This window comes from Talpa europaea (genome assembly GCF_964194135.1).
Source record: "Talpa europaea genome assembly, chromosome: 8".
NCBI lineage: Eukaryota > Metazoa > Chordata > Mammalia > Eulipotyphla > Talpidae > Talpa > Talpa europaea.
Window position 1 is genome coordinate 52,448,467 of NC_140075.1, and position 22,750 is coordinate 52,471,216.

At 44.4% G+C, this 22,750-nt stretch overlaps 4 protein-coding genes across 6 annotated transcripts in view; 2 read left to right on the forward strand and 2 right to left on the reverse strand.

Moving 5' to 3' along the window:
• The window catches only part of MAP2K1 (mitogen-activated protein kinase kinase 1), a gene marked incomplete at its 5' end in the record, with an annotated part of 78,608 nt that extends 70,374 nt beyond the window's left edge, over window positions 1–8,234 (forward strand). For both annotated transcript variants that reach the window (XM_084239911.1, XM_084239912.1), the window contains 5 exons: window positions 1,033–1,234; window positions 2,919–2,983; window positions 6,830–6,891; window positions 7,253–7,298; window positions 7,982–8,234. In XM_084239911.1, the coding sequence (XP_084096037.1) occupies window positions 1,033–1,234; window positions 2,919–2,983; window positions 6,830–6,891; window positions 7,253–7,298; window positions 7,982–8,095 (489 nt within the window). In that variant the 3' untranslated portion in view covers window positions 8,096–8,234. The remainder of the gene's footprint in view (window positions 1–1,032; window positions 1,235–2,918; window positions 2,984–6,829; window positions 6,892–7,252; window positions 7,299–7,981) is intronic.
• On the reverse strand, window positions 8,132–14,236 carry SNAPC5 (small nuclear RNA activating complex polypeptide 5; the record flags this gene model as incomplete). Its single annotated transcript, XM_084239913.1, has 4 exons — window positions 8,132–8,196; window positions 11,848–11,976; window positions 12,889–12,978; window positions 14,147–14,236. 3 exons carry the CDS (start codon window positions 14,234–14,236, stop codon window positions 11,866–11,868), a joined length of 291 nt encoding a protein of 96 aa, XP_084096039.1. The 3' UTR covers window positions 8,132–8,196; window positions 11,848–11,865.
• A 1,363-nt stretch (window positions 14,237–15,599) lies between these two features.
• On the reverse strand, window positions 15,600–20,554 carry RPL4 (ribosomal protein L4; the record flags this gene model as incomplete). Its single annotated transcript, XM_084240172.1, is given in 12 exon segments — window positions 15,600–15,892; window positions 15,977–16,097; window positions 16,216–16,299; window positions 16,581–16,737; window positions 17,004–17,133; window positions 17,266–17,390; window positions 17,804–17,942; window positions 18,286–18,392; window positions 18,583–18,754; window positions 20,084–20,095; window positions 20,097–20,202; window positions 20,508–20,554. Coding segments are annotated over 12 exon segments (1,434 nt in total). The 3' UTR covers window positions 15,600–15,658.
• The window catches only part of ZWILCH (zwilch kinetochore protein), a gene marked incomplete at both ends in the record, with an annotated part of 35,336 nt that continues 33,138 nt past the window's right edge, over window positions 20,553–22,750 (forward strand). Inside the window, one exon of one of the 2 annotated variants that reach the window (XM_084240839.1) lies at window positions 20,553–20,678. In XM_084240839.1, the coding sequence (XP_084096965.1) occupies window positions 20,626–20,678 (53 nt within the window). The remainder of the gene's footprint in view (window positions 20,679–22,750) is intronic. The other variant, XM_084240840.1, reaches the window with a different exon arrangement.

Genomic DNA, 22,750 nt, shown 5'->3' on the forward strand with positions numbered 1-22,750 from the left:
GGCACCAGGATTTATTGATCCATGGTTTAGTGGCTTGGGGTTTTTGTGGTTATGTGGTCAGCTCCAAAATAGTCCAGTGTGGGAGGTAGTGAAAAATCCTAGGGGAGAAATTAATTTTATTGTCTAAATAAATGTATGAAAATTAGAATAAAGAGTTTTTTGGTAGAGTTCTTGAAATAACGTGCTACTTCAAATATCACTTGATAAGAATACTTTTATATAGCACTCTGTGCTTTTTCTCGTTGACTCTTCACATCAGTACCTCCTATTTTTACACATTGTGTTATGTGTAAAATAGATTTTGATTTGATCTTCTAACAACTCTAGTCAGTGGAGTTGTTTGTTGTTATTGTTACCATCATTGGCAGCCCCATTTTACAGATGAGGAAATGCAGATTCTTGGTCAAGTAGCTTCTAAGTCCCAGAGCTGGGACTTGAACTGGGTCTCCTGACCCCAGACCTTTGCCTTTCTTATCATTCCACATCATCCCTGGACAGTTAGTGAGTCGGTGGCAGTGCAGTCCTTTAACTCAGCTTTCATGACTCTCAAGGCCAGTGTTTTTTCTGCCCACTGCATACCTCATTCATGACCTGTGTTCTAGCAGCTGTACATTTCAGAGGAGTCTTACCTGCTGGGCTTTGAACAGGCTTCCCCACTCATGCCAGACTGTGTCCAGGCCAGGCAGTCTGCTGTTATTTCAGGGCAGGTTACAGGGGACATGGATGAGGAGGGGGTCAGAGCCACTGGAGTCAGCTAGGATTTGATGAACACAGTGATTGGGGGTAAGCTGGAGGCAAAATTCAAGAGATTAGTGTAGGTCCTAAAACAGGAAGTGAGCTCTCAAGAGGAAGGGGCAGAAGATTGAATGCATCAGCATGTAGGGTAACCCACTCTGTACCAGTGCAGGACAGCCTCAAAGGGATGGGAAGTTCTGAGACCTGCCTTTGTGCATCCGTGGGGCCTCGCCCATCCTCTTCTGCATGGGCCCAGATTAGCTCACAGGCAATCATAACTGTCGCTCTCTCCTGCAGCCAGAACGACTCCAGGGGACACATTACTCGGTGCAGTCTGACATCTGGAGCATGGGGCTCTCGCTGGTTGAGATGGCGGTTGGGAGGTATCCCATCCCTCCTCCGGATGCCAAGGAGCTGGAGCTGATGTTTGGGTGCCAGGTTGAAGGAGATGCAGCTGAGACACCGCCAAGGCCGAGGACCCCTGGGAGGCCCCTCAGCTGTGAGTGGCCTGATGTGGTCTTAACTTGGACTGTGGGGACCCCTTATAGTCAGAGGTTTCCAGAGGGCTGATTCTCTGTACATTCCCCCAAGACTGATTCCATCTCTGGATGCCAGGCTGGGGCCAGGGGGAAGCAGAGCAAGGATCTCTGGGTGTAGGAAATTGTTAGTAGCAACAACTTCCTACCATTTGTTGAGTGGCTATTATGTTCCCAGCACTTCATATGCAGTCTCTTTTTAAAAGCTGTGACATTCTTTTTGGGGGTATTTTTAAAAATTGAGACAAAATTCACATAACATAAAACACACACTTTAAAGTATACAATTCAATGGTTATTTGCGTATTTCTCCATGTTCTACAACCATCATGTCATTCTAGAACATTTCCAGAACATTTGCCATCACTCCAAAAAGAAGCCTCATCTCCATTAGCAATCACTCCCAACTCCCCCCATCCTACCCTCTGGCAACCACTCATCTGTCTCTCTGGATTTGCCTGCAATTTCTGATTTTAATAGCAACTGTGTGTGAGCCCTATTATAATTTCCACTTTATATATTTATTTAAAGAATTAAATTCAGGGCCTCCCCTAGTGGCGCATATGGTTGAGTGCCGTGCTGTGAAGCTGTCCGTAGCCTCTGCAGTGCCAGTTCGATCCCGGCCGGCCAGTGAGGGTCCCACATGGTGAGGCAGGTCTCTCCTGTCTCGCCCGCTGCTCCCCTCAGCAGTGTATTTCATCAGTCTCCCTGTTCTGTTCCCCACTCTGTCTCTGGTGAATCCTCTTGTCCTCCTGCACATCTGGTCTGTACCCTGGTTCTTGTATAAATGAATAAATAAATCTTAAAAAAAAGTTAAATTCATATTTAATCACTACAGGCATCATGCCCACCTCCCTACCTCACCCCACTCCTGTGCCCCTGCCCAGGCAGCAGCAGGGATGGCGCACGGGCTGGGGCACATGCCCCCAGTAGTGAGGATGGCGTCCTAACTGTGTTAATCTCCATTTTAGATATGAGGAAACTGAGGCACAGAGTACTTGATTTGCCATGTCCACACACACTTGTGAGTGGTCAAGTCAGACCCCAAGGTAGTGCACACTTGTAGCACCGCCTGCTGCTCTGGATGGGAATCCTGAGAAGTAAATATGCAGCTACTCTAAAGAGCCTGGCCCAGCCATCATCTTCTCATGTAGTTGCTGCCAGGATGTTCCTGTCTAACAAGGGAGATGTGGGTCCCACGTAGGAGAGGGCCTGGATAAAGAGGAGCAGAGGATTCTGGTGGAAGTCCCTGGGGCTGGCCTGTAACTCTGGGGTATGACAGAAACCCAAGTTTGGGGATATTAATTTCTTTAGTTCTTATTTCCTTTGTTCTCCCAAGATAGGGAGGAATGACGGATGCAATCATTGTCCATCTCTACTTTCAAAACTGAGAACTAGGCTTAGCAGTCAACTGATTTATCCAAAGTCACAAGCCTGCATGTGGTAGAGCCCAGATTCTCACCCTGGCTGGCTGACTCTGTAGGCTCTGCTGATACCGTCTATATTCAGGGTTTATTGTAGCAATTCTGTTTATTATCCACAACCCTGTTCTGGTTCCCAGATCTATACCCAACCCCTCGCCTTATATTGGCAAGTAGCTTCCTGATTCTGAGGTGTTTTTTGTTTTTCTTTTTATACAATCTATAGCTTATGGAATGGACAGTCGACCTCCTATGGCAATTTTTGAGTTGTTGGATTACATAGTCAATGAGGTAAGTATTGTATGGCTTCCTTGACATTGGAATTAACTTGCTCCACTTGAGCATCCCCGGTGGTGCAGCGGGTTGAGCGCAGCACTGTGAAGCTGTCTGCAGTCTTTGCAGTGCCAGTTCGATTCCTGGCTAGCCAGGGAGATTCCCACATGGTGTCGCAGACCTCTCCTGTCATGCCCGCTGCTCCCCTCAGCAGTGTATTTCAGTCCGTCTACCTGTTCTGCTCCCCACTCTGTCTCTGGTGAATCCTCTCACCCCCCACACCTCTGGCCTGTACCCCAGCTCTTGTATAAAAATAAATAAATCTTTAAAAATTTAAAAAAAAAAAAATAATAATTTGCTCCACTTAAGAAAACACTCAGTTGGTTTAACTGGGCTCCTGTGAGTTGTACCCAGCTCAGTATGAGCTGCCTAGGCCCCAGGATTCTGGTTCGTGTATCATGCTCTTGGAGTTAACTGGTTAGAGGTTGCAGTAGTGCCCTCCCCAGGGGACTCCATGTAGCTCCAGGTCTCTCCTCAGATACAGGAGACTCATTCACCCAGCATTTCTTATGCACTTACTAAAAGCACTGTGGAGTGATGGTTGGGGCGAAGTGGGGACCCAAAGGTGGAAAAAGCCCCAAGTCTTGGAATCTCTGTGCAAAGGGAGGCAGGGCAAATGCATGTGTAACTGCAGGAAAGGGTTTTTTTTTGGTACTATTAAAAATGAGTGTAGAAACAGAGATGGAAAATATTCACCATAGGGGGCCTCCCTGGTGGCGCAGCGGTTGAGCGCTGGGTTGCGACCTCTGCGGCGGCGGCTCGATCCCCGGCTGCTCCCCGGCCACCGGAGGAGGGTCCCACATGGCGCGCAGACCTCCCCTGTTGCCCGCTGCGACTGTACCCAGTGCATGTATAAACAAAACAAATAAACAAATAAATAAATAAATAAAACATGCCTCTAAAAAAAAAAAAAAAGAAAATATTCACCATAAATTGTTGCATGCAGAGAGTACTATGGACACTAAGATCAGTTCTTTAAAAAAAAAAAAAATCTTTGGGGCCTCCCTGGTGGTGTAAGGGGTTGTCTCAGCACTATAAAGTGCCGCGGACCAGCACAGCAGTAGACGATGAGGCTTCTCTCAAAAGAAATGACAAACAGACACACTTCAAGAGTGAAAATCTGAGTGTAATTTTCTTTGAGTTTGTGACCAGTATATATATGTTTTCCAAAAGCACAGGAACAATGAATATCAATGAAATCAGCTTGCTCATGGGCTCAGCCTATCACCAACAGGGCGGTGATCTACATCTGGACTCAGCCTCATTCCTAAGTAGATAGACCATTAGTTTTGTTTTTAAACTATATAATCACATTTTTTATTAACTACTTTTTTACCTAAACTATATTTTAATTATTACAGGGTTTAGTAATGTTTCATTTGAGTCAGCCTTGTTTTAAGGATTTCATATGATTTTTTAATTAACAAGCAATGACCTTTATAGAAGAAAGAAGGAAGTTTAGAAAGACAATAAGGGATTAAAGTTTGTAGTTCTAGAAAGACGGGATAAGGTTTTTTAGCATTCTTGTAGTGGTTCCTGGTGGTCGTTATCTTTTGATAAGCTTCTGTCTTTTCAGGGAACTTCGCTGTACTTCCCCTGCTTCAGGGTGTTTTGCTGTTCTCCCCCTGCGCGCTGGTTGCCCAGCCGGACCTAGGGACGGTTAGCCCTAAAGGTCACTGCAGGGGGAGGTGCAGCAATAAAGCAATCCACAGCCACTGCACCAAGGGTTCTATCCCCGGCAGGGAGCTACCCACATGGCGCAGCAGACCTCTCCTGTCACACCCACTGCTCTCCTCAGCAATGTATTTCAGTCCTTTTGCCTGTTCTGTTCCCTGCTCTGTCTCTGGTGAGTCCTCTCACCCCCCTACACCTCTGGCCTATACCCTAGCTCTTGAATGCATAAATAAAATAAACCTTTAGGGCCTCCCTGGTTGTGCAGCTATTAAGCACCGAGCTGCGAAGCTGTCTGCAGCATCTGCAGCACCAGTTGAATTCCCCGCCAGCCAGGGAGATTCCCACATGGCGGGGCGGACCTCTCCTGCCTCGCCTGCTGCTCCCCTCAGCAGTGTCCTCGGTCCATCTGCCTGTTCTGCTCCACCCTCTCTAGTGAATTCTCTCACCCTGCCATGCTTCTGACCTGACCCCAGTTCTTGTATAAATGAATAAATCAATCTTAAAAAATAAAAAATAATAAAATAATATAGTAAACCTTTAAAAACAATCTTTGTATGCATAGATGTGCATGTAAATTCTGGAAAGTAATGCACAGTGGTTATCTCTGATTGATGGAATTACAGGTGATTCAAGCTAGCTTTTTGCTTATTACTGTTGGCTGAATTTATTTATTTTTTCATTTATTTTTTATTTTTATTATTTTTAAAAGATTTACTTATTTATTTATACAAGCACTGGGTACAGTCAGAAGCGCGGGAGGGTGAGAGAATTCACCAGAGCGGGGAGCAGAGCAGGCAGAAGGACCGAGGTACACTGCTGAGGGGAGCAGCGGGCGGCAGGAGAGGTCTGCGCGCCATGTTGGACCCTCCTTTGGTGGCCATGGATCGAACCAGCAGAGGCTGCGGGCAGCTTCGCAACCCAGCGCTCAACCGCTGTGCCACCGGGGAGGCCCTGTTGGCTGAACTTAATAGAGAACCCAAAAGGTGCAAAGAAGACCCCCTTATCCATTATAAACTCTCCCTTGACTGCTTCCATCCCCTACTCAGGACTGGCCTGGCTTCTGGAGGCCAAGCTGTCAGTTTCCTCTCCTTGAACACTGTCTTCATCCCCCTCAGCAGTAGGGGCAGTCTTGCAGATTGCTCTAAGAGCTGGGTTCTAGTCCTTGACCTTGGATCAGGCTTATTCACCTGTGGTTCAGATCAGATCTTTCCCAGATCTTTAGGAGAAGAGGGCTTGGCTGAGCTCTGAGTAGTGTCAGTGTTTCATTTTTACTCTTGAATAACCTGTTGATTTGGGCTACACATCAGAGCAGTGACATTCTGGGCAGTGTCTGGGAGCCACTGCTTACAAGGAAGCTGCACACGGCCCTCAGACAGGCCATGTGAGGTGGACTGACATTTTCTGGGGCTATATAGAGCAGAAGCCAGGTGTTCCCGGGCACTGCTATGTGTAGGCCCTTGTGCTCTCCATCACCCATCCTGGGAAATCGAGAGCTGTCGTCAGTGTTCTTGTGCTGATACGTCTCATTCCTTGTGGGATTGTGCAGGTGACATTCTTCCAGACCCACACCTCTACCCGTTGTTTTATTACTCTTTCTTTGCTCCTTCACGGCTCAGAAAAGCAAGATACACTTTATATTTATTATTTTTTATTAAATAATTTAAGTATTTAATATATTAAAATATATTTGTATATTAATATACACAATATAATCTTTTTTTTTTACCCTCTGACTTTCATAGGTGATGGCAGGGCTGCCTAAGGTTTTGCACACTCTTCTGGCTGTTGCTAGTAATTGCTGGCTCCAACATTTACAGTTGGAGCTGTCAGACCTGGAAGGCTCCAGAGGCCATTTGGCCCAAAGTCTTCCTTTTGTACAAGGGTAAATTGAGGCTCGGGAAGGAAGAGTGGTTTGTTTCATCACTAGACGAATGGTAACACACTGACTTTGCTCTACTTCTGTGGTTTGTGAGACCACTGGTTCTACCAGGTGACCAGTTGGGCAGCTACTAGCCTCCCACCCCTACTCTGACTGGATATGGGCAGCACTGTCCAGAAGTGGGGATGGAGAGGGGAGAGGAGATGGACAAAGGAACCAGGCATTTCTTATATCTTGATGTTTATTTACAGCCTCCTCCAAAACTGCCCAGTGGAGTATTCAGTCTGGAATTTCAAGATTTTGTGAATAAATGGTGAGTTGGCTCCTTGTGCTCAGGCAGAGCACTCTGATTTGTCAGACTCCCCTTCCCTCTGATCACCCTTTGGCTGCTGCCCTTCATATCCTAGGACTTAGGTGACAGAAATAAGTATAGCAGTGACAAAACAGCTACTGCTTTTGGCACTTACTTGCTCCACAGAGATTGACTTACTGTTTCCTGACCTGAGTTTAATACAGCAAGCTTTCATTAACCTGTTGGCACAACAGTGTGCTAAGAACAGGAATAAGGTTCAGCCACTCCTTAGAGCCTAGAGAGTAAGGAGGGCAGGAATGCAAACCTAAGTAATTTGAATTAGAACCAATGCCAGGCAATAACTTATCTTTCTTCCTTTCAGCTTAATAAAAAACCCCGCAGAGAGAGCAGATTTGAAGCAACTCATGGTAAGTCCTTTTCAGATACTGTGCTAACTTTTATTCATTTGCTCTCCCCTCAGTCATCCACCCAGTGCTTTCTGAACTCACTCTGTGTTCTGCCTTGCCCGTGGTCTACTGACCCTGGGGCTGCAGCACATCAAAATGAGCCTCCTTGGTTCTGTCCGTGTGAAGCTGGGAGAGCCTGCAGTCTGAAGGAGTCCAGGACTTTCAAGAAAGGGCCAGCCAACTCCTTATGTGGACAGGGCCTTTTCCTAACACTGAATAGCTCACCTTCCATCCAGCACCCTCCCAAAGTCACACTCATCTTCTCTTGTTGAGCTGTAGGACAAGGGAAGGGGAGGGGAAGCGAGATTGTAAATACTTGCGCTACAAGCCCAGGTAGTGACAGGCACTTTCAAGTCCCTCAGTTCCTTCTGCCAAATCTGTGTGCTACCAAAGCAAACGCTACTACCCGCCCCCAATTTCATGGCAAAAGCAGGCCCAGGGAAGTGAGCAAATTGCCCAAGGCTCACAGCTGGTGAAATGGGCAGAGCCAGATAGAGTGGGCTTTCAGGCAGCTGCTGGGCCCTGTGGCTTAAAGGCAGGCTCTGGAATCTCTTTCCAAGTGCAATGTAAGTTTGAGTCTCTTGAATTTTCATTTTTTTTTTTTTTTAACACCACTTCCTCTCTCCCTGTTACCTTGCTCACAGGTTCATGCTTTTATCAAGAGATCTGATGCTGAGGAAGTGGATTTTGCAGGTTGGCTCTGCTCCACCATCGGCCTTAACCAGCCCAGCACACCAACTCATGCGGCTGGTGTCTAAGTGTTTGGGGAGCAGCAAACAGCGAGTCTCCTGCCCGTGGCGTGCCATGTTGCTTTTGGACCTCCTTCCCAAGCCTGTCTCTGTTCAGACGTGCATTTCACCTACGACAAAGGATGAAGAACACAGCATGTGCCAAAATTCTACTCGTGTCATTTTAAATATTGCTGTCTTTATTCTATTTACTATTGTTCTCCCCCTAAGTGGATTGGCTTTGTGCTTGGGGCTATTTTGTGTACTGTCAATGATCTGAACACACACATTTCAACTGTAAACCTTTGGTGACCGTGGGTAGTCATTCTCACTGAAAATTGCACTGCTCTTCCTTCACCATGACTGGCTGGCCGCCTGTATTTTTGGGATTCTTTGACACTTGGTGGTACTTCATGTTTATTGGGTGTACCTTCTCTTTGATTAAGAAGGAGACTCGTAAGACCCTTCACAGGCAGTGCATGTGAAGCATGCTATGCTGCTATGAAAATGAGCATCAGAAAGCATATCATGTTTTTATTTTGCTTTTGGTGTAGAATTTAGCAGTATCCATCAAAATCTAGCCAGAGCCCTTCACTGCCATTCTAGCTGGGGCTTCACCGGTCTGTCTACCATGATGATTTGTAGACTTCTGGTTATATTTCTTATTTATTTTTAAATATACTGTGTGGGAAATTTAGTGGTATTTGTCTCTTTAAGTTTGGCTAGTATTTCTAAAATGGTGGAGTTACTTTGATTTATAAATGGATCAGGCATTAAAATTTATGAGATTTCTCTTTCCCCACATCCAAGTACTGATGCTATTGTAAACAACGTGTGTATAGTGCCTAAAAATTGTACGAAAATCCTTTTAACCATTTTAATCCAAATGTTTAACAAATCTCTTATTCTAATAAATATACTATCAAGTTAAAAAGATGAAAGGTATTTCTAGTTTTATGGTGGGTTTTTCAGAGTCTCTAATACTCAAGAAATCAAATGTGATTATTGTGAGGGGAAAGTAAAGATGGGAAGGTGGCTGGAAGGTGGAAAAATCACATTGGGGACAAAGGACTACTTCAGTGGACTCACGGAGCATTCTGAAAATTCCAATCTTTATCCAACTCTCCTTACCACACGCTGTTATCTTGAACTTCCAGCCACCTTCCTGTGGACAGTGACTAGATCCCATCTATTCCTTCCATCTCCTTATATGGAGGAAAAAGTAGTAGGTGGGGTGGGCGTGGAAGGCAGCCCACAGGAACATCTTGCAGAGTCCAGCTGTGCCTGCTGGCTTTTGCACATCTACCTTGTGGTCAGTCTGTGCTGCCTGCTCCCCTGAGCAGCAATTCTCCCTCATGGGCATCATTTATACTTAACTACACCTTCTTGGAGAGGAGGTGCAGGTTTGGTCATGTCTGTAAGGTGGTAATGAAGTCACAGAAAACCACCACATTCCAACTGGAATGGTGCCTTTTCCTTCTCTGAACAGTTGTTTTTGGAACCTGAAATTTGTATGAGGCTGTCTGGTCTGCACCTCTTCCCTCCTCTTCCCTTCAGAGAGGTCACAGAAAATCAACACATTATATATTTAAAAATTAGGGGGCTTCCCTGGTGGCACAAGGGGTTAAGTGTCATAGTTAAGCACTATGAAGCTATCCTCAGCCACTGCAGCATGAGTTTAATCCCTGGCCAGGGAGCTGAACCACATGGCACAGCAGCCCTCTCCTGTCTCACCTGCTGCTCCCTCAGCAGTGTATTTCAGTAGATCTGCCTCTTCTGCTCTCCACTCTATTTCTGGTTAATCCTCTCACACCATCCCCCCTCCCCCCCACACACACACCTCTGGCCTGCACCCCAGCTCTTGTATGCATAAATAAATCTTAAAAAAAAAATTAAAGGCCTGTTTAGTTTTCAAATAAAAAACAAAACTTGGGCAAATGTCCAGAGCAGGTAGTTTCACTCTGGCTCGACCAGAGTTTGGGGCACAGCCAGAACTTTACAAAGCAGTTAGTGTTTACACTGCTGCCTCAGCTAGCCAACTATTTTTTCTTACTGCCAGGTTTAACATGTTCTCAGTCACCAGTCTAATTTATGTTTTCAACATAAAAACATTCAGGCCAAATTTTAAGATTCCCACATCTTTCTCAAAACCTATCTCTTGATAATAGAGAGAAAGCTACCACAACTGAGAATGTCTCACTGAAACATGCAAAACACATCTTAGGAGGAAGAAATGATATAACCTGGAGTCTAAAACCTGAATGTGAATGCTTTTGTGCTCAGTGTCTTCGGGAGGGTGTTTTAAATTTCTATTCACATCCAAAGGCATTACATATTGAGAGTCAAAAGATTTTTCCCAGTAATTTTTACCAAGGATGATTGAGTTCTCAAGAATGATGTTCCCTCAATCAGTTTTGTTGTGTTTTCCATCCCCCATGCCAAATTCCATCCTCAAATGTCCTCTTACTGAGACACCAATAATAGTTGGATTTCTAAATGATATCTCATTAGCACCTCACAATGACCTGTGAAACTGCTAGAGCAGATATGAATAAGCCCTCGTTTTACAGATGGGAAAGTGAGAGTTGCAAAGAGGTGAGAAAAGGCAAGCAACCAGTTAATGGTAGAACTAGAATTAACAGCCAATTATTTCTGGCTTTTAAAAACCCAAGCTCATATTTTAAATTAGACCCTCCAAATGTATACCTTGACACTGTTCACTGCAAAACTCCTCACATTGTTTTCCAAGAAACATGCTCATTTAAACTTCTCCTTCCTGTAAGAATAGCTCAAAATAACTTTATGAAATGTTGATTAACAAATATATCCATGTTCTCTTCTGGAACAGTTACGTAAGGTCTGCTTGAGGAGGTTCTTTGTGTTTTGTTTCCCTGTTGCTTGGGCAGGGCAAATTACTTTTATAAAATTAGCAACTACTTAACTGTATATTCAGGAAAAAAGGGGCAGTATGCAGAAATGAATTCAAACTTCAAATACCAAGTTTTACCAACTCATATTCTGTAATTGTCATCACTTTTATTATAAAATTCAAAACTCTCCCAAGCATAGTTTTTCTTTAGTGGTACACTTCTCTTAAGTTCAGAAATGGGTTTTTAACCATCCTGCTCTAGTTTTCCCCAGAGGAGAAAAATCCTTTCTCTGCTGCTGCCTGAAAAACCAGCAAGCTGTGTGATAGCTATTTATAATTTACTTCTAAGCATATTTTCCCATATGATGTCTCAACCTAGAAGTGCTAACAGCCACACAAAAAGTAGTCTACAGGGGACAGTATATTTTGACGTCACTGAGCGGTGACACCGTGTGCTCTCAAATGACTCTGTCCTTGTCATTTTTTCCAGACTGGCCATGCCCTATGCACTAGGGTTCACTGGCATGTATATAGCTCTTAACTGGTTTTCTTAGAAGAGGCACTGTTGATTGGAAGGGCTTGTATTTAAATTCTGCTCTCTTTGGCAAATGCTAGACTTTCTCAATAGCATTTCAAAAGTATTTTCTATTTTGAACACAATTACTGAATTTGAGCAGAATAAAGACAGAGCATCACCATATTAGTCAGCACTAAGACACAGCATGTTTTCTTTTTGATGTCACTGATATGCGTTAAAGCATTCTGAAAACTGAGTTACTGATGAAACCATTTTTACAACTACACATCCTCCTCAAGTTCATTCTTCCATTTAAAGCCATAGGCCCCATGGCAAGAATAACTCTTTAAAGAGATAAAGTTGCTGAGACTTAGAAGTGTAATTTATAAAACTAACCCTGGCTCTTTTCCCCCTTCAGGAATCTGATTCTTCTTCTTCTTCCTCCTCTTCCAGCACATGGCTCCTTGTGCTCAACTCCAGTGCAGTTTGGTTGATTGATGCTTCATTGTCTACATGCACCAGCGCCTGCTTCAGCCAAAGACATTATGGATTAGTAGAAAGGACATTGGCTCAAAATAGCAACTTCCTAAAAATGTTTTAAAATTAGATCTCAATTGCATATTCATCCCCAACATTGATCTTCAAGAGGTATGGCCACTTAACTATTTCTCCAAATTCTACCCTAACTTCCCTACCTCCATCTCCAAAATGAAAGGAGAAAGAAATGCTCTAATCTGGTAGAATGCTACCTGATTTATCAACGTAGTTTCTGACATAAGAATTATCCTAGCTTAGAGATGCTGCTTTCAAATGGGTTAACACAAATCTGGAGAAAGAAATACTCAATACGGTATACTGATAAAGAACATAAACTTACAGATTTACCTAGGACATTTGGTGAGGAGGATATGATGTGGGCCAGAACTCATTTTTTAGCATTATGTTTTGTAGTTGAAGCTACACTTATTTTCAAATCCCAAGTTTACTTATTCAAAAAGAGCAAGAGTTCTGACATGTCCCAGCAAGGATTCACACTTCCCAGAGTCCTTTGGGCTTGATGTGATTTATAAGTTTTGATCTCCAAGCACCACGAGAGAAAAGTGGCCTTCACATTCTCACCCTAAACCCATATTTTTTTTTATTTTTAAGATTTATTTATTTATGCATACAAGAGCTGGGGTGCAGGCCAGAGGTGTGTGTGGTGGTGAGAAGATTAACCAGAAATAGAGTGGAGAGCAGAATAGGCAGATCTACTGAAAAACACTTGAGGGGAGCAGCGGGCGAGACAGGAGAGGTCTGCTGCACCATGTGGATAGCAGCCTGGCCAGCAGGGATTGAACTCGTGCTTTAGTGTCTGCGGAAAGCTTCATAGTGCTGACACTGAAACCCTTGCACCAGCAGGGTGGCCCCCCAAAACCCACACTTGATTAAGCTTACATCATGTGACTGTTCAGGTGGCAGTTGAGAAGACACCATCTCATCTCCTCTTGCAGAACTAATCATTGATTGGAGGGCCATTTCTTCAACCTAGAAAAGGAGCATTGAGGACACTTTCCTTACTATTTCTCTGGGCTGCTGATGTGGGTAAAATTTACTGAGCATGCTGGAAAACGTTGGTATTATAGAGGAAGTGAAAATGGTGTAATCTCTGTGGCTCGAGGGAAGCACGGAGCTCTTAACTTTTAAGGAAATGAGCAAAGAAAGTCTCTAGTCCCTTCCCTTAGGAGGTGTTCCAGCCGAACCAAGGCTTCCCACTCTCCAAAGCCTCACAGTTTAAGGACGAAAACAGTGCACCATTAAAAAAAAAAACAGGTGTCTGATGGCACAGTGAGTTGATTTCCTATTCCTGAGCTTGGCTATCCAGTAATGAATTGAAAGTAAAGGTATTAAGTATGGGAAATGTGTTTCCTGTAGCATAAAGGAATCTAGGCTTTGGAATTCACACACACACACACACACACACACACACAGTGTGTATTGGAAGTGTGATGATGTAAGCACATAATTGAGGGTCATTACAACCTTCCTGAGGGAAAGTGCTTATTACTTTGATGTCCCAATTGTACACTTCTCATTTTGGGAAGAGTTTTCATAGCTCTGATCTCATTGGGAATGAGAGTGAATAACGCAAAGGCTGGGAAATGGCCCTGGTGGGTCTAAATCTCGATGCCTCATCAAGACTGTGTTTTAACAGCTCCCGAAAAAAAGGTTACTGGGAACTCGACTCTGCTACAAGTCTGCAATCTCAGAGCCTCAAACCCTTTCTTCCTACAACGGGAGGATCTGTGAGTGTTCTAGAATTGCTGTAACAGCGCTGTTTCAAACTCAATACAAGCTAGTAAACAGGCTCATAAATGCCGCAAGAGAAAGAGGTCGGAGGGCGGGTTAAATCGCACTTGCTCCGAGAGTCGTCTGTGGCCATCTATTTACCGGGCTGAGAATGGACGTGTGCTCATCAAACGTACGGCTTGCTGGGTCTCGGGCCTCTACATGCAGGATCAAGATGCTGAGGGGGAGAGGCTCATAATCTCAAATCAAGCCCCCCGGATGCCTGGGCCAGGCGAGCTTGTAATGGAAGGGTTAGACCGCAGGCAGGGTAAAGAGCCGGCGGGGGTCGGCGTAGACCCGGGCGGCCCGGGCGCGGGGAAGCGGGACCGCGGCAGGTTGCAGGGGCGCGTGGGGGCCGCTGCGTCACCTTGAGACGGTTTAGCTGGTCGTGAAGCGCCGCCTTTAATCTGAGCAACGTCTCCTCCTCCTTGCGCAGCTCCTGAAGCCGGCTCAACATCTCGCCTGCTCTGGTCCGCCACGCTCCGCACTGCGGCGCGACCGGCGCTCGGTGATGACGCCACCGCCCTCCTCCCCGGAAGCGGCGCGGCGGCCGGTAGGTTGGGGAGGCGCGGAGAACGAGTTTCCGGTCCGCGTCAGCCCTTGCCGCTCCCCAGGAGCGATAAACCTTTTAAGCCAGTAAAACCTACTCACGATTGCACAAGTACGGGGGTATGGGGGCGGGGAATTGGAGCGGCAAACCTGGAAATTAACAAGGCCAGTATCCCTCAACTTTCTAATGCTTCAGAAAATCAGCACCCAATGGGATACTGCAGCGTGACTAAGGCAGACCTCGCCTGTCTCGCCCGCTGCTCCCCTCAAGTGTTTTTCAGTAGATCTGCCTATTCTGTTCTCCACTCTTATTTCTGGTTAATCTTCTCACCGCCCCCCCCCCCACCTCTGGCCTGCACCCCAGCTCTTGTAGGCATAAATAAATCTTAAAAAAGTGTGGGTTTAGGGTGAGAATGTGAAGGCCACTTTTCTCTCGTGGTGCTTGGAGGTCAAAACTTATAAATCTAGACGCCCTTGGAGACAAGCTCGTGTTACCCAAGTCACTTAAATCCTGCATTGGGGGTTTGGAAGACAAGGATTTCTAGCCCTTAGTTTCCCATGAGGCCAGGGCAATTTAAGGGGCATAAAGCAGATGTGGACCCTTCATATGCAAATAAAAAACCTCTTAAACCTGCAAATGGGCACTACATGACTACCCCAGTTTTGAACTTCCAATTATGGTCCACTCAAATGTCTCAAGGTATAAAATGTTAAGAGTAAGCCTTAGGAAACAAGAATCTGGGCACATTTCTCTGCATCAAGCTTGGCCAACATTCATTCCCTACTAAAACTGTAAAATATAATTTGGCATTTTCCTACCAAGAGTCAAAGTACTAATGAGGGTGGCATTTCCTCCAATAACTGCATTCTGTCAGCAGGTTGTACAGTGCTTCTCAGAGGGAACCAGTTATTTCTCACCAATGTGCCTCAAAGTTACTCTGCCCTCTTGTGGTTACTAAAAATGTCAATTCTTCATATAACTATTTTCCAAAGTGGCTGACTAAATTCAAACAGCTATTGTGTATGAGACATCCTTAACCATCTGTTCCACAAGACATCTCATTTACAGAATGCACTTTATATCTGGACTTCTGTAACATCCCTCTCACTCAACTTCATGGATCTAGTATAACGAAGGCTGTTTTATATCACACTATAAAATGAAATACACAAAGGTTAAAATTACAGAAAGTGTCAGTTTAAAAAGCCTAACCAAGATCGACAGAATACATCCAACAAGTCACGTGTTACACAGCCTCTTTGATCAAGTCTTTATTCAAATTTAGCTGTCCAAAGTGATTTGCCCTTTATAGAATAAACGAATTTAAGATTATGCAGCAGGCTTCTTTTCTTCTGTGGGTTTCTTTTCGGTGGGCTTCTTTTCAGCTGCTGGTTTCTTGGTAGTTGCAGCCTTTTTTCCCACTGAAGGCTTTTTCGGTTTCTTCTCACCTACAGCCTTCTTTCCTTTCTTCCCCACCACAGGCTTCTTGCCTGGAACCCCCTTCTCATCTGATTTGGCTTCTTGTGCTGCTGCTGCCGCTGCCTTATTCATGCGGATTTTGTGCTGCAACAAATCAGGAAGAAATCCTAAAGACCAAATCTTTATAAAAACTCAGCATTTATCAGTAAAAACTTAATTACTGCTTACATTCTTGGCATGACGGAGAATGGTGTTGCGACGCATGGTCTTTGCATAGGGGTTCAGCTTCAACATGATTCTCAGGTTCTTCAATGGATTCTTCTTTAGCACTCTGCGATGAATCTTCTTGCTATAAAAAAAGCAGACATGGTATCAATTCTATCTTTACATCGCACACATTTTGGAAATAACCCATAGTATGAAGCTGGGAAAAGAACTATATTACACTGTAAGTATCAGAAATTTACCGTGGTGCTCGGAGAGCTCTTTGGATCTCTGGACTTTTCAAAATTCTGCTAAGATCTGTATTGAGCATCTTGTGCATGGGAAGGCTGAAGAAACAAAGAGAAAATGCTCAGGACTCAATTCTTACTTTTCATACCATTACTAAAGAACATTATTAACCTCAACAAAGGAAATGATTTAAGGTGCCCAGAATTCAAACAGAATTCCCAACACACCATCACATCTCTGAATACCTAACCAATTCAGCTTATTGCACACATTAAGAATTTATGGCAACACAACAATCCATTACATAGAACACAGACACACCAATCCTGCATATACCCAGATTTAAGTAAATGTGTATGAATACAAAAAATCCACTCACTTGTAGTTACTCTTGAGGGAGGCAGCTTTCCGCCAAGTGCCATACAGATCATCTAACTTGCGAAAAGCACTTTCAGTCCAAATGCAGAAACGTCCCACATGGCCACCAGGAGCAAGTTTCAGAATGTTCAGTTTGCTTACATTAAGCAAAGTAATTCCTTTTAAAGGGAAATAATTATTAGGGAGCCTGTGTTTCCACATGAGAAACATTAATCATCCTTATGTGCTACAAGAGGCACTCGAGAACTTATTATGCCATTTCAATCACCAATGTTGCATTCATATTCAGCTAATAATCAGAAGTTCCACAAAATCATGTGTTTCAGAAACACGGACCATAGAGTGGAATCTCATCACAATAAAAGCTGAGTGAGCTTGCAAAACAGTATGGGTAATCAAATCACATTAAGAAAATGAGAATTACCAGGAATGTTTCTGAAGGCCTTGATGATACCATTGTCCTCGTTATAGATGATACAGGGTCCCCTGCGCTGGATACGACGACGATTTCTCATCTTGCCCTTACCAGCTCTCATCCGCTGGGAGGCATAAACCTGCAAAGTAAGGTTTTGTATTGATTAGCTCCTCATAATTCAAAAAGCCTTGCCTTTCTTATCTGTTGAGTTATACTGTCCATCCATTTTTTTTGAAGACAACCAAAGGGCTAAAGTACTAATAAAGCCTACCTTTTTGATATCATTCCAGGCCTTAAGTTTCTTAAGAAGCAGAACAGCCTCCTTGGTCTTCTTGTAACCTTCAACTTTATCTTCAACCACCAAAGGGAGTTCAGGAACTTCCTCAATGCGATGACCTGACAAAGCCAATTAACACTGACTTAGTTACCCTTGAATCTTTTGAAAAACCGAGTAACATTTCATACAGCCTGAAAAACCGAGTAACATTTCATACAGCCAAGCATAGCAAAACGGTGAACCTGCCAAATCAGAACTTCCACAAATATCATGTGTTTCAGAAACACGGACCAATGAAGTGGACTCTCATCATTTTGACAATTAAGAGTAAGGAATGACAAAGTGCAAAGTCTGCTAACAGTATATGAAATCATTGGATGTGAATCAGTTCCCCAACTGAATGGCACTTTACCGAAGGCTGACTCACTAGGCTGAAGTATTCAGACCTAATAATTATTAAAGGGAAACTATTAGGTGTCCTCAGATGAATAGAAACAACAAAGTATTATTAAACGGGCAACAAATCACAAACCTTTAGACATGACCAGTGCTGGTAAGGCAGAGGCAGCCAGCGCAGAGCAGATGGCATATCGCTTCTGTGTCGTGTTCACTCTACGGTGCCAACGACGCCAGGTTTTGGTTGGTGCAAACATGCGGCCTCCACGACACATCTGTTTTCCCAGTTAAGAATCACATTTCTCAAGTTTTAGGAATTAAAAAGGTTTTGTCTTGCTCAGTAAGAATTTTCGTCACCCTTCTGTACCAGCTTACTGACAGCAGGCAACTGTCACTGAGAACAGAGTAAGACGCAAATTACGACATCATCGCAAGCAAAACTTCCTAAAGGTAAAATCTACATCTCAAAACTATCTAGAGCAATATTTAATCAGGACACCATTACAATTCTGGAAACAAAACATACAAATTAAGCAAATATACAAATATCTTGATTTGCCAGGTCCAGTTTGCTAAATTTTGTAAGTTAACCAGTCTAGGTAGTGAAAGAAAGGATACATTTCCAAAAGCACCCTGGCCAGAACGGTGAGTCCCACCGCCTCGAACTCTGGGAATTCGAGCCACAGCTCTGCCAGTACCCCAAGACTCGGCACTAGTTTGATGACCTGAAATTAGTAAAGAAGTTTAGTCAACCAACCACACCAGTCAATCTATGACCATTATGCATGGTAAGAAACAGCATCAGTACATCCAGAACAATCATATGGTTCAGAAACACGGACCAAAGGAGTGGAATTTCATCACTGCTGTTAAGCAGTCTTTAAACATCAATCCCCGAAAGACTTAAACCCATACCTGCTAGTTCACTGACAGCATAGGGCTGTCTGTTATTTTTGCGCAAGTTGGTATGAACAAAATTGACGATATCTGGTCGAATGGGAGCCTTGAACACAGCAGGCAAGGTGACATTTTTGCCAGATGACTCCCCCTTTTCGGAGTACACAGATATCAACGGACGAGCGCACGCCTGGAAGAAAGAAGGGAAAAATTACTTATATTAACAAGCAACACCAACAATGCCAATAGAGATGTTACAAGTTTGGTGAGGCAGGCAAAGCTGAAACCAAGTTTACCAGACATCACCAGGTATATTCAATTCAATATATACTAACATATGCAAGACACTTAGAAAAACCTCAAGCTTGTCCACAAAATATTCAAAGAAAGTAATTTACCATTAAACTCTCAAACCAGATCTTCTACAGCAAATGGGACACTCAAACCCATACTGTAAGGTTTGAAATTGCTATTTTATACCACCATCTTAAACTTTCACTCCATAATATCAAGAAATCTAGTCTACCGGAGCTGTTCTTCAAATTTCCATCCTTGTCCCCTTTAACCCTTCTAAAACTCAGTAACTGTAAGCAGTAGTCATGTAACTTTTCTCTCAACCTTCTCCAAACACCTGCTATCTGACAAATAAAAAACTGAAGTCCCAAAGGGTGGTTTTACAGGTTCCCCTATGCTTTCACCTCCCCACACTCAGACCATAGCAAGCCTTCACTTAAGATGCTCTTTTAACACATTCACCTCCCCAGGCCGCCTTCTCTCATCACTGTTGACAGACCAATCATGGCCTCCTCTCCAATTCCTGTCCACAGCACTCACTGCCATCTAACATTACTATTTATTAGTGCAATTCAATTCTAAAGCATCACAAGGGTAGTGTTTCTTGGTTTTTGTTCACCAAACAGCACAAATGACTAAATGAAACGTGTGACTTTTATGGAAATGCTTTACCTGTAACGTTTGCCATACTATAAACTGGCTAGTTCAAAGACTTAGGGGACACCAATATAACAATTTTTATAAAGATGATCTTAAGCTAAAAATCTACACGCATTCTAGAAAAAAAGTACAATCAAGTTTTTTTTTTTTTAACAGGCTCTCTATGGAAAAATTCCATACGAGCACATGGAGACACAAGGCCCAAAATTGACTTTCACTCCGGTGAAAGGTTCGGTATTAGGCCCCAAGAGTTTCCAAACCTTGATAGACCCCACGCCACTTAAGAGTCAAGTTAAGTCAGATCCCAAAGGCCGCACAGGTGTGCGGTGTGGTGTCTCCTGTGTAGGTTCCACACGAACCACGTCCCAGGGACGCCCACGTTGCCTCTAAAATGGCTGCCGTGTAGTTGCACTACCCCGCGCCCCGGCACCTATAGACGCCTTCGGGGCTCATCTCCCTTTTTTCGCTCTCTCTGTTGAAGAATCCCCAGTTCCCGGAGCCCCCAACCCATTCCCGCCGGGCCCCGAGTTCAGCTACCGGTCCAGCCGAAAGAACTCACACTCACCATGTCGGGGAGAGGAGAGAGCCACGCTCCTCCCGGCCCGGCGGCTCCCACAGGAAAAGGAAGGACTTAGCACTGCCGCTCTATATGTAACCCTCAGCCGAGCCCTGACGCTGCTCCGCCTCGGAACCAACCAAGAGACCACAAATCTCTCTTTAGCAGTCAGAAAAAATTAAAATAACATATTATTTCTTCATATGCGCCAAATTTCTGAATTTATTGACGCCAAAGCCTACAATCGAGCTTAGAGACGAGGGACTCATTTTCGCGGAGTAATCCACAAGAGGCGTGCCAACTCTCGCGAGATGCGGCGTCTCATGCCCCCGAAGCAGCTTATTTAAACTTCTTCTGAGGGGAATGGGAAACTCTAGCGACAAGTCAAACTATCATGTACCCTAAAAACAGAAATTTAACTTTGTAGACCAACGGGACATTGCGGGGTGGTGGTGGTAAAGTAGTCCGGCAAGGGGTCATGACCCCGGACGTCAGCGTCCCGCGCCAAGTTCAGTTTGGCGGTTTGGGAGCTGCCGACAGACCTGGGCGGGATGTGGTCGCGAGTGAACCGAGCTGCTGAGGAGTTTTACGCTCGACTCCTGCAGTGAGTTATAGCCCCTGCTGTCGGCTGGGGTGCGCGGGCGGCTCTTCTCCCTTGGGGACTCTTGGTCCCAGCCATAGCTTTGGGGATAAGCCTGTTCACAGCACAGGATGTGCATGGGAGTCGCCTTTCCTGGGGTCCTGGCGCTGGAGAGGCGCCGGCCCTCGGCTGTGGAGTGAGGGTGGCGAGTGGGCGCTCGCGTGGAGTCTCTCAGGAGGCGTTGTCGATCGAGAAAGGTGACAGGTGGAAAATGACAAGTTTTCCAACAGGCTCTTTTTTTTTCATTTTGATAATGGGCACAACTGGCCATTGGCTAGAAGGACCACCCAGGGATGAAAAACTAGATGTTGTCGTCCTTCGCCTATTTAAAACCTTGCCGGTATGAAAAATATTGTTAGAGTCTTTTGAAGATAGTGTATGAGCTGCAGTTGCAACGATGATGTTGATGGTGTGCAGATTTTTCAAAGCACCTCTGTGTTACTGTGCTCTAAGACTTCATTCTATTCTTCTAGTGAAGTGTTAGTTGTGAAAGGGGGTTCTATTTCTTGCATCCAACGTAAAGATATAATTTAGTACTTCTCAAGTTTGACCTGCGTCAGAATTACCTGGAAGGTTGTCAAAACACAGATTGCTGGGCCCCATCTCCGGGGTTTCTGATTTAATTGGTCTGTGTGGGGCCAAATAATTTGCCTTTCTAACAAAATCCGGATGAAACAAATGCTGCTGGCTTGACTGAGAACCACTGATGTGGTTAAATACCATGATTTTTCATTATTGCTTTTATCGGGTGAGGAAAGTGATAGTGCTTGTGAACACTATAGGAAGCAGGAACTTTTTTTAAACTGACAAGGACCTGGATAGCTTACAGTACGAGTGCTTATTGATCATCTCATTTTTAACTGCTGTATAAGTTTTTTCATTCTTTGACTGTTTTATGTTTGTTTAACCAGTCCCCTGTTGTTACAACTTTGTTTAGAATCTTTCATGTTTCCTAGTTATGTTAGTGATTTTCTTCACTTGTAGGCACCAAAACTGTCTTGTTTTGATTCCCACACAGTGCCTGTGTATTTACTTGCCTACTCGCAGTTTCCACTTGAGACCTCAAACTCATTATTTCCCAAACTAAATTCTTCCCGTGCAATCTCACATTCTATTCTGAATACCCTGTCTGAAATGAGTTCCAAATCCAGTTTTCACTTCCTTTTCTCCCCTCCTCCACTCCCATTCCTTATAGTCAGTTGCTAAACTGTTTTTCATTCTATCCAACTGCTTTTCTTTTTTTTTTTTTTTTAATAGAGGCATGCTTTTATTTATTTATTTGTTTGTTTGTTTGTTTTTTTGTTTATACATGCACTGGGTATAGTCAGAAGCACGGGAGGGTGGGAGAATTCACCAGAGTCAGAGCGGGGAGCAGAGCAGGCAGAAGGACCGAAGTACACTGCTGAGGGGAGCAGCGGGCGGCAGGAGAGGTCTGCGCGCCATGTGGGACCCTCCTCCGGTGGCCGGGGAGCAGCCGGGGATTGAACCGGCGCTGCAGAGGCCGCGGGCAGCTTCGCAACCCAGCGCTCAACCGCTGCGCCACCGGGGAGGCCCCCCAACTGCTTTTCTTAAGGCCATCATCACTTCCCCAGAAGTACTGCTAATTATTCACAGCTCTGTTCCTGGTCTTCGGCTTTATACCCTCCATTACTGTCAGAGAGATCTTTCCCATTAAAATCTTTTAGTGAGTTCCTTTTAGCTTTCGGGTTGAAGTTCAGGTCCTATAGCAAAATCTATTCTGTTATGCCACCACGGCACCCTGCATATCTTTGTTGGAACACACATGCATCAGCCTGTGTTGTAACAGTTGTTTTGCTTATTGGACTCTATTCAAGACTGTGAGCCAGGATCTATGCTCTTGTTTTATATCCTGGACATCTAGTAATAGTGCCTGCCTATGACACACATGCTTGGGAAATGACTGTCAAATGAATGACTGACATCCTTCAGCTACACATAAAAGACAAATGTTTTGAAGACTAAGTCTCGATCTACCCAAAATGACAAAAGTCAATTAATTACAGCTATAGCCCTCC